The following is a 14,492-nucleotide window of genomic DNA, read 5'->3' on the forward strand; positions in this document are numbered from 1 at the left end:
ACGGGGATTTAGATCCAATTCACACCACCTTCCCTCCGTGAGTATTCATTAGAGCGCTTTCGATAGAGATCCATTCCACCATGGCCGGCCGAAGCAGCTCCTCCTCTCGCCTCTCCAGCCCTTGGCCCGGAGACTGGGAGCGGTGTTCCGTCCCGTATAGCAAGCTAGTAGTGCTTTAATCCAAGGGGCTCCTCCCCCCAGCATATATGGTCCCAGTTTGATCCGGGATTGCCACCTATAGCGGCAGAGAGCAGGCGGAGAGCGTCCCCAATCCCTCTCAAGGAGAGCAGGTGTGCCTAGTTCCTTATTTAATAAGAGGACTTGGATTTCCAATTCATACGTTTCTCCGAGGTCTACTGGAGTTCTACGGCCTCCAGCTACACAACCTCACGCCCGCCCCCATACTACATGTTGCGGGCTTCGTGGCCCTCTGCGAGCTGTTCTTGGGCATCGAGGCCCATTTCGCGCTGTGGAAGAGGTTGTTCTGCCTTGTGCCCCGCTCTCAGGAGGGGTCAATTTATCAAGTGGGCGGAGCCGAACTATGGCGCATCGCCGGGACCGGATATCTATCCGGTACCCCAAAGAAGGCGTCCGAGGACTGGCCTTCGGAATGGTTTTATATGGATGACGTCCCCCTGCCGGACCCTGTACAGATCGGCCTCCTTGAGTTTAATAACGCTCCGTTGAAGAAACGCCTGAGCTGGCGCCCACAGAACCCACAGAGGGAAACTGACAGGGACATTCTTTACCTGATGAGCCGGATAAGATTGTTGGCTCATTCCGGATTGACCATGATCGAGGTCATGGCCACATGCATTACGCGGGGGGTGCAGCCGCTTCAGTACAGAGGCCACCCCATGTGGGATTTCAACAGGGAGGACGACGCCACCCGGTGCGGTCGCAAGGGGCCGGATTCGGCTGCCACTCTAACGAAGATCTTATCTGCTTGTACAAGGGAGAAGAAGAGGAATTCCACCGGGTCAACCCACGGGGCGGATTCTCCATGTATAGTCCTCCAAGCTGGGTGAGCGAACATTTTCACCTGCCTACCTATTTTCAAGTTCCCATAATTGAGTACTCAGTCTAGTAATTCTAACGCAGGAGCTGCGCCAGACTGTGAAAGAGATAAGCAGCCCTCCTCCACAACCCGAGGACCCGGAGCGGTCCCTCGATCCGGACTCCCAAGAGGACCCGGACTTATGTGTGGATCTAATTGATGGGGTGTTTCACCAACTGAGTAAGGACAATACCTTAGTGGCCATTACGACCGACTATCCCAGACTACTTCCGGCCTCAAAGGTAACCGAGACCGAAGTCCCAGTACTTTCAAGAGGATCCATCCATGCCTTATTTTGAATGTCGTAAACCAATAGTGTTTTGTTTTGCAAGGGAAATCCTTGAGGCGGAGGGCCGAGCCTGCGGTGGGCAGCCAACAAGGGCCGCTAAAGCCAGGCGGGCTAAAAAGAAGTGCGGACCAGATCGAGATTCCGGTGCAACGGTACGGCGTGCAAATTTAACGCCTAGGGTTTATACCGTCAAGTCACACTAACGCTCATGCTCTCCTCAGGAAGAAGAGATCCCGCCGGACTATATCCATCGGCCAGGCTTCAAGGCCGGGTCCGGAAGCGGAGGCGAACACGGGGCGCGCATCGGACGTTCCTCCGACAGAGGATGCAGACGGGCTATCTGCCACCAATTCAGAGGTGGAGAGTGCCATGAACCACAGGCGTCGTCAGACTGTTCTTCGTGACGCATGTTTTTCCCCAGAGGCGTTGGACGCCTTTAATACAGGAGATGCGTACCTTCGTGCCACTCAAAATGGTCTAGCCAGAGCCACAGAGCAGTATGTGAAAGACATACGGGTGAGTAAATCTAATGGTTATATATGTCAGTAGCCCTCGAGACTTGAAACAGTTAAGATAACTGATTTAAGGATCATATGTTATGCAGGATCTTGCAAAAAAGAACACGCAACTGTCCCAGGAGTTGGAAAAGTGCAAGGCCCAACTCGAGGCCGCACTAGCCGCTTCAGATAGTGCCAAGGGGACCCTCTCAGGTAATATATGCTTTGAAAGATAATTCCGTTATGAAGTGTGGCATGTGTGCAATTCTGACGATAACAGTGCAGATGGGGCCGGAGTGAATCCGGACAAGCAACAACTCCTACGCCAACTAAAGGCTGGCGAGAGCGTGCTCACGAGGGTGAGGCAAGAGAAGAACAAACTTCAAGATGCCAATACCCAGCTGGGCGAGGAACTAAAGGATGTTCGTGCTCAGCTGTCTGATTCTGTAAAGGAGAATCGGCGACTCCGACGCGGCATTTTTAGTAAGTGCTTGAACGAATCTTCGAAAAAAGAGTTCAGCGAGGAAGTCGGTTGACAGAGCTATGTCTGTAGATATGCTGACAGGTCATCCTGCGGAGGAAATGCCCGATTTAGCGGGGGACCTTCTTCTCGAGCTGTTGCAACTGCACGAGCGAGTTCGGCAGGCGATGCAAGGCGTCGTCCAGGCTATGTGGCCATCCCTCTCCATGCCCGAAGGCCTTGGAGAGCTTGTAGAGAAGCTGAAGGGAGTGCGGCAGCGCTTCCGGTTATGGAAGATATCGGCCTGCCGTCAAGGTGCCAGGGAGGCCTGGGCCATGGTGAAGACTCGGTACACGAAGGCTGACCCGAACCACATGGCCAAGGTCGGCCCTATGGGGCCCGATGGGAGGGAGATCCCTGTCAGTTTGGTGTATGGCCAGGTAGAGATGGCTGCCAAGTATTCTCAACAGGACTGTAAATTAGACAGCCTGTTGGATGGTATTGAAGAAGAATATACCTAGTCGAATTGACTATGTAATTTAAAATGACATGTAAAATGCCTTCTAGCCGGATTGTAGATCGTTTGTCATTGCGGACCTTTTCGCTTCAACCTCTAGACCCGATAGTCCGGAGTGTGTCCGAATACCCTCTCAATTATGTAAGAACCGGGGCATGCATGGAGACCAGGCGTAGGGGTCATAAGTGCTTTAGCAGACAAGTGCCCAATTAGTTATGTTATATTACATGGTTAGTAAGAAACATCTTCCAGGGAGAATAGTTCCGTTAGGGGTTCCTTTCCCTGGGAGGCATGCCCTAAAGTGCATGTCCGAACTGCGAGAAAAAAGCAGAAAAGCATCTGGGGGCAGATAAATAAACAAGAAAAATCATATTTTAGTTCACCGACCGAATACTCCCTTAAGAACGCTAGCTTTCGGTTTCACCCAGTCTGAGGTACACATCCGGCCGACCCGGCAGTAACAATCGCATAGGTGCTCCCTTTACCACCTAGCCGAACAAACGGGGACGTAGGGGTAAGCACAGGAGCCAGGCAACCCGGCTTGGCCAAAACTTAAGTCATATCGATGCATATAATGGTGTATAAAAGGTTCATGCAGAAGTGTCACACATGTTTTGGGCATGAGGCCCATTTATATAAACTTCTGATAAAGAAGCCCCCAGGTATAATGAGCGCGGGTGGCGCGTCAAGTATGTGCGAACAACGCGCAGGTAAGCCCCTAAGGGCTTGGGAGAAAAAGGTAGGGAGAAGGAGAGAAATACCAGGCAGCTAATTTGAAAAAAATAAAAAAAAGGGGGGACAGAGGAAGGAGACGAACACGGAGTCCGGCGCTAGGCGTAGAATCTTCGTAGGCGTGCTGCGTTCCATGGGTTCGGCTCGAGTCGGTTGTTCGATGAGTTTCGCAGACGGTACGCTCCACCAGTCAGGACTTGGTCGATTATGAAGGGACCCTCCCATTTGGGCTTTAGTTTGTCCTTTTTCTTGTCCGGCAGGCGTAGAACTAGTTCGCCAACGTTATAAGTTTTGGCCCGTACTTCTCTGCTTTGATATCTTCGAGCCTGCTGTTGATAGAATGTAGAACGGGCTTTTGCCACGTCGCGCTCCTCCTCCAATGCGTCCAAGTTGTCCTACCGATCGAGCTCGGCTTCTCTTTCTTCGTACATGCGCACGCGAGGTGAGTCATGAATTATGTCGCAGGGCAGGACTGCCTCTGCGCCGTATACCATAAAAAATGGTGTGAATCCGGTAGTGAGATTCGGCATGGTCCGCAGCCCCCAGAGTAAGGAGTCAAGCTCCTCTACCCAGTGCGTGTTAGATTCCTTGAGGGAACACACTAGTCTGGGTTTGATGCCGCTCATGATGAGACTGTTGGCTCGCTCAACTTGACCGTTGGTTTGTGGGTGATAGACTGAAGCGTAGTCGAGCTTAATGCCCATGTTTTTGCACCAGAGTTTAACTTCCTCGGCCGTAAAGTTTGTGCCGTTGTCAGTGATGATGCTATGGGGGACGCCGTAACGGTGTACAACCCCGGATATGAAGTCTATCACCAGTCCGGATTCTGCCGTCTTTACAGGCTTGGCCTCTATCCATTTGGTGAATTTATCCACCATGACCAGTAGGTATTTTTGCTTGTGGGTTCCTCCTTTAAGGGGTCCAACCATGTCAAGCCCCCAGACCGCAAAAGGCCAGGTAATGGGTATGGTTTGTAGGGCGGTAGGCGGCATGTGGCTTTGATTAGCGAATAATTGGCAACCGACGCATCGCTGCACTAAGTCCTAAGCGTCTGCCCAAGCCGTCGGCCAATAAAATCCGGTACGGAAGGCCTTGCTTACAAGTGCGCGGGCTGCGACGTGGTGTCCGCCGAGTCTGGCGTGAATTTCCGCCAGAAGTTTCCGCCCTTCTTCTTCGGAGATACACCTTTGAAGGACTCTGGTGGTGCTTTTCTTATAAAGCTCTCCTTTGTGAACTTTATAGGCTTTAGATCGCCGCGCTATGCAGCGTGCCTCATTTTTGTCCTCGGGGAGTTTCTGCCTAGTTAAGTAGGCTAAGAATGGTTCTGTCCACGGGGCAATTACTGCCATTATTACATGGGCTGAGGGTGTGACTTCATTGACGGAGTCTTCCGTTGTGTCATGGTGTTCGGGGTCAGGTAATGCGGCCTGGTCCGGTTTGTTAATTCCGGATTCCGCTTCCCACTGTACGGATGGCTTGAATAACCTTTCCAGGAAAATGTTGGGGGGGGACTACATCGCGCTTTGCGCCGATGCATGCCAGGACGTCTGCTGCCTGATTATTTTCTCGGGCTATATGGTGGAATTCCAGCCCTTCGAACCGAGCTGACATATTTAGGACGGCGTTGCGGTAAGCTGCCATTTTCGGATCTTTGGCGTTAAAGTCTCCGTTTATTTGGGATATCACGAGGTTCGAATCCCCACGCACCTCTAGGCGTTGAATGCCCATGGAGACTGCCATCCGGAGGCCATGTAGGAGGGCCTCGTATTCGGCTGCATTGTTGGAGTCCGTATACATTATCTGGAGTACATATTGGACTATATCTCCTATTGGGGACGTCAGGACGACGCCAGCCCCCAGACCTGCCAGCATTTTGGAGCCGTCGAAGTGCATGGTCCAGTTGGAATATGTGTCGTACTCTTTAGGGAGTTCGGCTTCAGTCCATTCCGCGACAAAGTCGGCCAAGGCTTGCGACTTGATGGCTCGCCGTGGCTTATATGTTATGTCAAACGGGAGGAGCTCAATGGCCCATTTGGCAATCCGGCCTATTGCGTCGCGGTTGTTTATGATATCGTTAAGAGGTACTTCGGAGGCTACCGTTATCAAACACTCTTGGAAGTAGTGTCGTAGCTTCCGGGATGCCATGAACACTGCGTATGCTATTTTTTGGTAATGCGGGTACCGGGACTTGCATGGAGTGAGGACAGTGGACACGTAGTACACTGGTTTCTGTACAGGGAATTTGTGTCCGTCCGCTTCTCGTTCGACGACGAGGACTGCACTTACAACTTGGTGAGTTGCCGCGATGTATAACAACATTGGTTCGCCGATGTTTGGCGCGGCCAGGACAGGGTTTGTTGCCAGTATGGCTTTTATTTCTTCGAGTCCGGCCACGGCGGCATCCATCCACTCGAAGTGTTCGGTGCGCCGGAGGAGGCGGTAAAGGGGTAATGCCTTTTCCCCCAAGCGGGAGATGAAGCGGCTTAGAGCCGCCACGCATCCAGTCAATTTTTGTATTTGCTTGAGATCTTTTGGAATATCCAATTGTGACAGAGCTTGGATCTTGGCTGGGTTTGCTTCAATTCCTCTACCGGATACAATGAAGCCCAAGAGCTTTCCGGCTGGTACGCCGAAAACGCATTTTTCTGGGTTGAGCCTAATGTCATATGTTCGGAGGTTATCGAACGTGAGCCTCAAGTCGTCTATTAGAGTTTCAACGTGTTTGGTTTTGACGACCACGTCATCCACGTACGCTTCAACTGTTTTGCCAATCTGGTTGGCCAGACATGTCTGAATCATGCGCTGATATGTCGCGCCGGCATTTTTGAGCCCGAAGGGCATTGTGTTGAAGCAGAATGGGCCGTATGGGGAGATGAATGCCGTTGCGGCTTGGTCTGACTCTGCCATCTTGATTTGGTGGTAGCCAGAGTATGCGTTGAGAAAACACAATGAATCGTGTCCTGCAGTGGCGTCGATGATTTGATCAATGCGGGGGGGGGGGAGGGATCCTTTGGGCAGGCCTTATTTAGGTCTTTAAAATCGATGCATAGGCGCCAAGATTTGTCCTTCTTTGGTACCATCACCAGGTTTGCTAGCCAGTCCGGATGTTTTATATCTCTGATGAATTCGGCTTCCAGTAGTTTTGCTAGCTCCTCTCCCATGGCTTGTCTCTTGGGTTCGGAGAAACGCCGAAGAGTCTGCTTAACGGGCTTGAATCCTTTTAGGATGTTCAGGCTGTGCTCGGCCAGCCTGCGTGGGATTCCTGGCATGTCTGAAGGGTGCCAGGCAAAAATGTCCCAGTTTTCTCGTAGGAATTCTGTGAGTGCGGCGTCTACATCAGGTTGTAGTTGTGCCCCAATGGAGGCCGTTTTTGTAGTGTCCGTTGGATGGACTTGGAACTTGACTATTTTGTCTGCCGGCTTGAAGGAGGTGGACTTGGATCTTTTGTCGAGTATCACGTCATCCCTGTCCACCATGGAGCGCAACACAGTTAGTTCCTCGGCCGCCAGGGCTTCGGATAATGCCTCGAGGGCCAGTGCGGCTGTCTTGTTTTCGGTGCGGAGCACTGTATCCAGATCACTAGCAAGAGTGATGATTCTGTTGGGTCCGGGCATTTTGAGCTTCATGTACCCGTAATGGGGTATAGCTTGAAAAATTGTGAATGCTTCTCGCCCTAACAGAGCGTGGTATCCGCTGCTGAACAGGGCCACTTGAAATGTGACCTCCTCGAATATGTAATTATCCGGTGTGCCGAACACCACATCCAGTGTGATTTTTCCTGAACAGCACGCTTCCCGGCTAGGGATTATTCCTCTAAAGGTTGTGTTTCTTCGCTCAATGCGGCTCCAGTCTATTTCCATTTTTCGCAGGGTTTCCTCGTAGATGAGGTTTAGTCTGCTGCCACCGTCCATGAGTACCTTTGCAAGCCGGAAGCCGTCCACTATCGGACCGAGGACCAGTGCAGCTGGTGCTCGGGCTGTCCGGAATTTAGGTTCGTCGCTGGCATTAAAGGTAATAGCCGCGTCACTCCATGGGTTTATTGTTGCTACTTGGTAGACTTCGGTAAGGCTGCGGAGCGTTCGTTTCCTCGCATTGTTTGATGCGAAAGTCTCGAAGACTGTTGACACCGTACTGGCGTTTCTGGGGTGGTGTTCTATGGATTCTGGGTTTAGGAGCTCCTCGCCGCTTCTGGCCACCTGCCGGAGTATCCAACATGCTCTAAGGCTATGGGTTGGTGTGACTTCCTCTGTACTATGAATTTTACAGGGTCCATTGAGCCATCCCTTCAGTACGGTTCCATACCCTATAGAGGTTTTTTTTTGTTGTTTGGCCCAGGTGCTTGGCGATAATGCGCCCTTTTGTTCCGGACTAAGATTGTATTCGGGGTCATATTGTCCTAGAATTTTGTTTCGGTTTTCCGAATGCTTTCTGTCACACAGTACTTTCGTACTATAGATGTCAAGTCGGTGAAGCGTGTAATTTCGCGACAACTTATGGCGTTGAGGATTCCGATGTCCGTGCAGTTGTTACAGAAGAATGAAATTGCGTCCTTCTCACGACAGTCCTTTATCCTGTTCATAACCAGGAGGAATCTGGCCCAGTAGTGGTGTACTATTTCCCCGGGCTCTTGCCGTATTTGGGATAGATCCCTTATATTTGGGTGGGCGGGTGGATTTAAATCCGGAACCTCGCCCGATCTAAGACTCAGGGGCCAAGAAATTTCCGAATTCGGAAGCTTGTTTTCTTGGACGTTATTCAATGAATCAGGCCTGCTGCCTGACTTTAGGTTCAGGGCTCGGGCGACGTCCTCCCCTCCGCGGATGTTTGGCTTGGAGGGGTCGGGAATCCGGACACATCTGGTCCTTAGGATGGGCGAAGATTCGCCGCATTGATCTTCCACCACTTCAACGTGGTGGGTGACCTAGGGAGAGTCGATCTCTCTCTGATCGGATTTAAGCCCAATCTGGCCGTAATCTGTAGCGACTCCCAGGGCGGCGATGCGATCTAAGAGCTCGTTTAGGGAAGAGAGCTCCATCGGATCTAACTGCTCGGCAAGTTCCGAGCTGATCTGGAGATTGCTTTCGATGACCCGAGAGGTCATCGCCGGCGCGGCGGCCGAACAGGCGGTCATCAAAAAACTGCCTAGCCGGAGAGTTTGGCCGACAGCCAAAGCTCCTTTAGCAACAGCACCGTCTTTAAAGACGGGGTGCGGCATCCTTCCTGTAGATGACGACACAGAGGAACTCTCAATGAAAGCACCAATGTCGGTGTCAAAACCGGCGGATCTCGGGTAGGGGGTCCCGAACTGTGCGTCTAGGCGGATGGTAACAGGAGACAAGGGACACGATGTTTTTACCCAGGTTCGGGCCCTCTCGATGGAGGTAAAACCCTACTCCTGCGTGATTAATATTGATGATATGGGTAGTACAAGAGTTGATCTACCACGAGATCAGAGAGGCTAAACCCTAGAAGCTAGCCTATGGTATGATTGTTGTCCTTCCTACGGACTAAAACTCTCCGGTTTATATAGACACCGGAGAGGGCTAGGGTTACACAGAGTCGGTTACAATGGGAGGAGATCTTCATATCGTATCGCCAAGCTTGCCTTCCACGCCAAGGAAAATCCCATCCGGACACGGGATGAAGTCTTCAATCTTGTATCTTCATAGTCCGGGAGTCCGGCCAAAGGTCATAGTCCGGCCATCCGGACACCCCCTAATCCAGGACTCCCTCAATGGGCATCTCCATAGCCCGTTGATACGCCTAGTTGATGTGAGGCTTTCTCCCTTTTTGTCTTCTCTACATAACCTCCACCATCATATTCTATTCCACCTATAGTGCTATATCCATGGCTCACGCTCATGTATTGCGTGAAAGTTGAAAAAGTTTGAGATTATTAAAGTATGAAACAATTGCTTGGCTTGTCATCGTGGTTGTGCATGATTAAATACTTTGTGTGATGAAGATAGAGCAACAACTAGACTATATGATTTTGTAGGGATAACTTTCTTTGGCCATGTTGTTTTGAAAAGACATGATTGCTTTATTGGTACGCATGAAGTATTATTGTTTTTATGTCAAATGATAGACTATTGCTTTGAATCACTTGTGTCTTAATATTCATGCCATGATTAGACATATGATCAAGATTATGCTAGGTAGCATTCCACATCAAAAATTATCTTTTTTATCATTTACCTACTCGAGGACGAGCAGGAATTAAGCTTGGGGATGCTGATACGTCTCCATTGTATCTATAATTTTTGATTGTTCCATGCCAATATTATTCAACTTTTATATACTTTTGGCAACTTTTTATACTATTTTTTGGGACTAACATATTGATCCAGTGCCCAGTGCCAGTTCCTGTCTGTTGCATGTTTTTTGTTTCGCAGAAACCCAATATCAAACGGAGTCCAAACGGGGTAAAAACGGACAGAGATTTTTTTTGGAATATTTATGATTTTTGGGAAGTAAAATCAACGCGAAACGGTGTCCGGGGTGGCCACGAGACAGGGGGCGCGCCCTCCCCCCTGGGCGCGGCCTAGGCTCTTGTGGGCCACCTGTAAGGCGGTTGACGCTCTTCTTTTGGCGCAAGAAAGCTAATTTTATGAGAAAGATCTGGGTGAAAGATTCACCCCAATCAGAGTTATGGATCTCCGGATATTTAAGAAACGGCAAAGGGGTAGAATCTGAGAAGGCAGAAACAGAGAGATAGATCCAATCTCGGAGGGGCTCTCGCCCCTCCCACGCCATGGGAGCCAAGGACCAGAGGGGAAACCCTTCTACCATCTAGGGAGGAGGTCAAGGAAGAAGAAGAAGAAGAAGGGGGCCCCTCTCCCCCTTGCTTCCGGTGGCGCCGGAGCGCTGCCGGGGGCCATCATCATCACCGCGATCTTCACCAACAACTTCACCGCCTTCATCACCAACTCTTCCTCCCTCTATGCAGCGGCGTAACCTCTCTCTTACCCGCTGTAATCTCTACTTAAACATGGTGCTCAATGCTATATATTTTTTCCCAATGATGTATGGCTATCTTATGATGTTTGAGTAGATCTGCTTTGTCCTATGGGTTAATTGATGATCGTGATTGGTTTGAGTTGCATGTTTTATTATTGGTGCTGTCCTATGGTGCTCTTCGTGTCGTGCAAGCGTGAGGGATCCCCGCTGTAGGGTTTGCAATATGTTTATGATTTGCTTATGGTGGGTGGCGTGAGTGAACAAAAGCACAAACCCGAGTAAGTAGGTTGTTTGCGTATGGGATAAAAGGGGACTTGATACTTTAATGCTATGGTTGGGTTTTACCTTAATGAATCTTTAGTAGTTGCGGACGCTTGCTAGAGTTCCAATCATAAGTGCATATGATCCAAGTAGAGAAAATATGTTAGCTTATGCCTCTCCCTCGAATAGAATTGCAACAGTGATTACCGTTCTAGTTATCGATTGCCTTGGACAAATAACTTTCTCGTAACAAAAGGCTCTCTACTAATATTTACTTTATTGCATCTTTATCTAAACAGCCCCTAGCCTTTATTTACGTGCTTTTTATTATCTTGCAAACCTCCTATCACACCTACAAAGTACTTCTAGTTTCATACTTGTTCTAGGTAAAGCGAACGTCAAGCGTGCGTAGAGTTGTATCGGTGGTCGATAGAACTTGAGGGAATATTTATTCTACCTTTAGCTCCTCGTTGGGTTCGGCACTCTTACTTATCAAAAACTGTTGCGATTCCCTACACTTGTGGGTTATCAGACTCCACAAAGCAAAACCTGCCATGTGCATTTGCATTCAAAAGCAAATCATTTATATGCACATCTTCAAGGGCAGCCTCGTCATTTGTATGAAGACAATACTCACAACACTAAACTTTCACATACTTTTATCCCCGTTGAAAACTTCACCCGGTTTGTCATCAATCACCAAAAAGGGGGAGATTGTAAGTGCACCTAGTGCCACCCCTAGTTGGTTTTGGAGTATTGACGACAAACTTGGTTGAGGGACTAATGTGTTTGTGAGAATTGCAGGATAACACGGGTAGTAGTCCCATATTGATTCGGTTTACCTACCAGAGATGACCCCTAAAAATGTGTGAAGACATTGATGACAATGGTGGTCTGTGAAGATATTCACATTGAAGACTATGACAAGAGAAGACATCGCATGAAGACTATGGAGTGCGAAGACATAGTTGTTTCATAGTTTCCTTTTCTTCTTTGTTGAGTCATAGGAACCACCATATTGTTAAGTGGGATCCAAGTGAACAAAGTCAGAGTGACCGAAGTGATGCTCAACCAAATCCTATGTCTTCAAGCGAAGACAATGAGAGCAAATCCTATCCAGAGCTGGATGAGTCAGCTTTACTTGTAGCCCAAGTAAAGCTGTCGTGTGTGTTTGAAATCTGACCGTTGGACACGTGTCAGTTCCTTAGTGACCTAGGGTCATTTTGGAAAAATCAGGTTCGGTTGCCTCCTAGCTATAAATAGCCCACCCCCTACACCATAAATTGGTGGCTGCTCAGAGTTAGTGCACGACTTTTGTCGTTTGAGAGCAACCCACCTCTGAAGCCTTTGAGAGAGTAATCCTTGCAAGGACAAAGCCCAAAACACCCAGAGCCAAAGAGTGTTAGGCATCACTGAAGTCTTTCTGTCCGCGTGATTTGAAGACTTATTACACTTGAGGACTGTGAATCCTCCATCCGGTTAGGCGTCGCGTTCTAAGCATCCAAGAGTCATTGTGGATTGCCGGTGAACGAAGTCTGTGAAGGTTTGGAAGTCGCCCTTGAAGACTTACCAGAGTTATTGGGCGAGGACTAAGTGTTCTTAGCTCAAGGAGAATAAGGTGAAGACGCGGTCTTCTGAGTTGAATCTCAGCCTCCCTAACCAGACGTACAGTTGTCACAGCAGCTGGAAATGGTCCATCAAATTCCTTGTCCTCTCCGAGCAACTGGTCCTATCCTTCCTCTCTCTCTCTTTACTTATAGTTTGTCTTCGTGAAGTCTTTGCCCATTTGCCTGATCTGATTGACTTCACCGAGTGAAGACTGTTTACTGTTTGACTTCATACTATCTTCCATCCTGATCCATACTACCTAGCTGCTGATAGTCTTCGTGCTTTCACTACATTGCTTACTTGACTATGGCTTGTCTAGTGTACTCTACCTTCTGTTGCATATCAATAGGTTCATTTCTATTGTTTGTCTTCAAAGCACCCATGTTTCGAAGACTTTCATAAAAATCGCCTATTCACCCCCTCTCTAGTCGAATACTAGCACTTTCAACATGCAAGCACAAGCCAATTTTGGCAACATCACACATGTTGCACGCACCTGTTCGGATGCTTCGTCTCTGTTCCTATTTCTCAACCACTCTCGGGAGTGGCTGCTTCCCTGCTCCAGCCATGAACTAACCGCCTTGCCGCCAATGAACAACCTCGATGCCGAGGAAGAGTTCGCCACTGATCTGAGTGCACCCTTGGCGAACAACCCGCCGCCGAGAAGAGAAACAAGGGTGCGCCTGAGACCATCCGTATGAGTTTAGCTATGAAACTTTTTAAGTGTCATGTGCTAGCAATGTGCAACAGTGTTGCATGTACGAGTCAAATTGGGGGCAGCAAAATTTGGAATTTCTTGTTGTTTCCATGTATGATCTTGATTAGTAATTTAACAATTACTATAGTACACCTATTCATTTGATCTTTGGCCCCACCATATATTCTTGTCAAGCTTCACCACTGTATGTGAGGCTTACGATCCAAGTGATATTCTAACACTCCTCCTCAATAATAACTCATCTAAACTATAAGATTGTTTTCTTAGACTTCAAGATACCGTACCAACAGAGGTTTGGTAAATTCGTTCGCCAGTTGACCACCAAATGATTGTAGCGAATCTCAAGCAATTTGCTCGCCACAGGCTCAACACAAAATGATAATCCACCGCAGTATGCTCAGTTTGGTCATGAAAGATTGAGTTGACTCACAAATATGCCGCCCCTAAATTATCACACCATGACACTGTCGTTTGAGGATGAGGTACTCCCAACCCCTTGAGCAAAAACTTAGTGAGAGCACTTTAAATTATTTTTTGTAGAGGTACCTTCGTTTCCCTTTTCCTTCGCTAGAGGGAAGTCCCTTCACCGTTGTATCGGCAGTGTAACATCCTCTACGTTGGTCCAACCTTCTAGCCTTCCTCAGGCACACATTGTTTCGCAAAGCAAAGGGCTCGTAAACAAGACTTGTTTTCACCCCATGCCCTCCTCTCCCCCTCTTACTTCCTCCTACATACTCTTCTCCTCGTCCGCCTTCCACCCTCAACCCTCGCAAATCTGATGAGGGAACCAAATAAACTCACTTTAGAAAAATGCCAAAAAAAAAACTGACCAATTTATCCTCTCAAGCTATGAAATCTTAGGACCAAAATATATTAAATGTGAATTTCCAAATTATATTTTTTTGAGACAAAATTTTCAAATTATATGATTTTTACAAATGATACCTGACGTGATACAAATGGGCCGCACAGTAGCCCCTGCCCAGCTTCTTCACCCAGGCACTGTTCGGCCCATTTTTATCGCGGTCAGCCCTTCAGTTCCTGGGCTGGTCCGTCGGGCTTACTTGGGGGCAGGCGCTGCTCCGAGGCCTCTCGGTTCGTCCGTCGTCGCCCTCGTGCCCTTCCTCCCTCCTCCATTCCTCCCTCGCCTCCCTCCTCCCGCCGGCGCCGCCCGCCTCCCCGTCTCCGGATCGCCGGCGCGCGCTCGAGAGATGCGGGAAATGCTCGATCCTCCTCCGCGCCGCGGCCCGGCCTTCAAGACGAAGCTGTGCGCGCTGTGGAGGCGCGGCCCCTGCCCCCGCGGCCCCTCCTGCGGCTTCGCCCACGGCGAAGGCGAGCTCCGCACGCCGCCTCCCTACTCCACCTTCCCGCCGCGCACTGGACCTGGTATACT

General features: G+C 49.4%; 1 protein-coding gene across 1 annotated transcript in view; it reads left to right on the forward strand.

Moving 5' to 3' along the window:
* The first annotated feature begins 14,187 nt into the window (after window positions 1–14,187).
* Window positions 14,188–14,492, forward strand: part of LOC119337162 (zinc finger CCCH domain-containing protein 13-like) — a 6,403-nt gene continuing 6,098 nt past the window's right edge. Inside the window, exon 1 of the mRNA XM_037609279.1 lies at window positions 14,188–14,485. Coding sequence (XP_037465176.1) covers window positions 14,311–14,485 — 175 coding nt within the window. The 5' untranslated portion in view covers window positions 14,188–14,310. The remainder of the gene's footprint in view (window positions 14,486–14,492) is intronic.

The sequence above is a fragment of the Triticum dicoccoides genome, chromosome 7B (assembly GCF_002162155.2).
Source record: "Triticum dicoccoides isolate Atlit2015 ecotype Zavitan chromosome 7B, WEW_v2.0, whole genome shotgun sequence".
Taxonomy (NCBI): Eukaryota; Viridiplantae; Streptophyta; class Magnoliopsida; order Poales; family Poaceae; genus Triticum; species Triticum dicoccoides.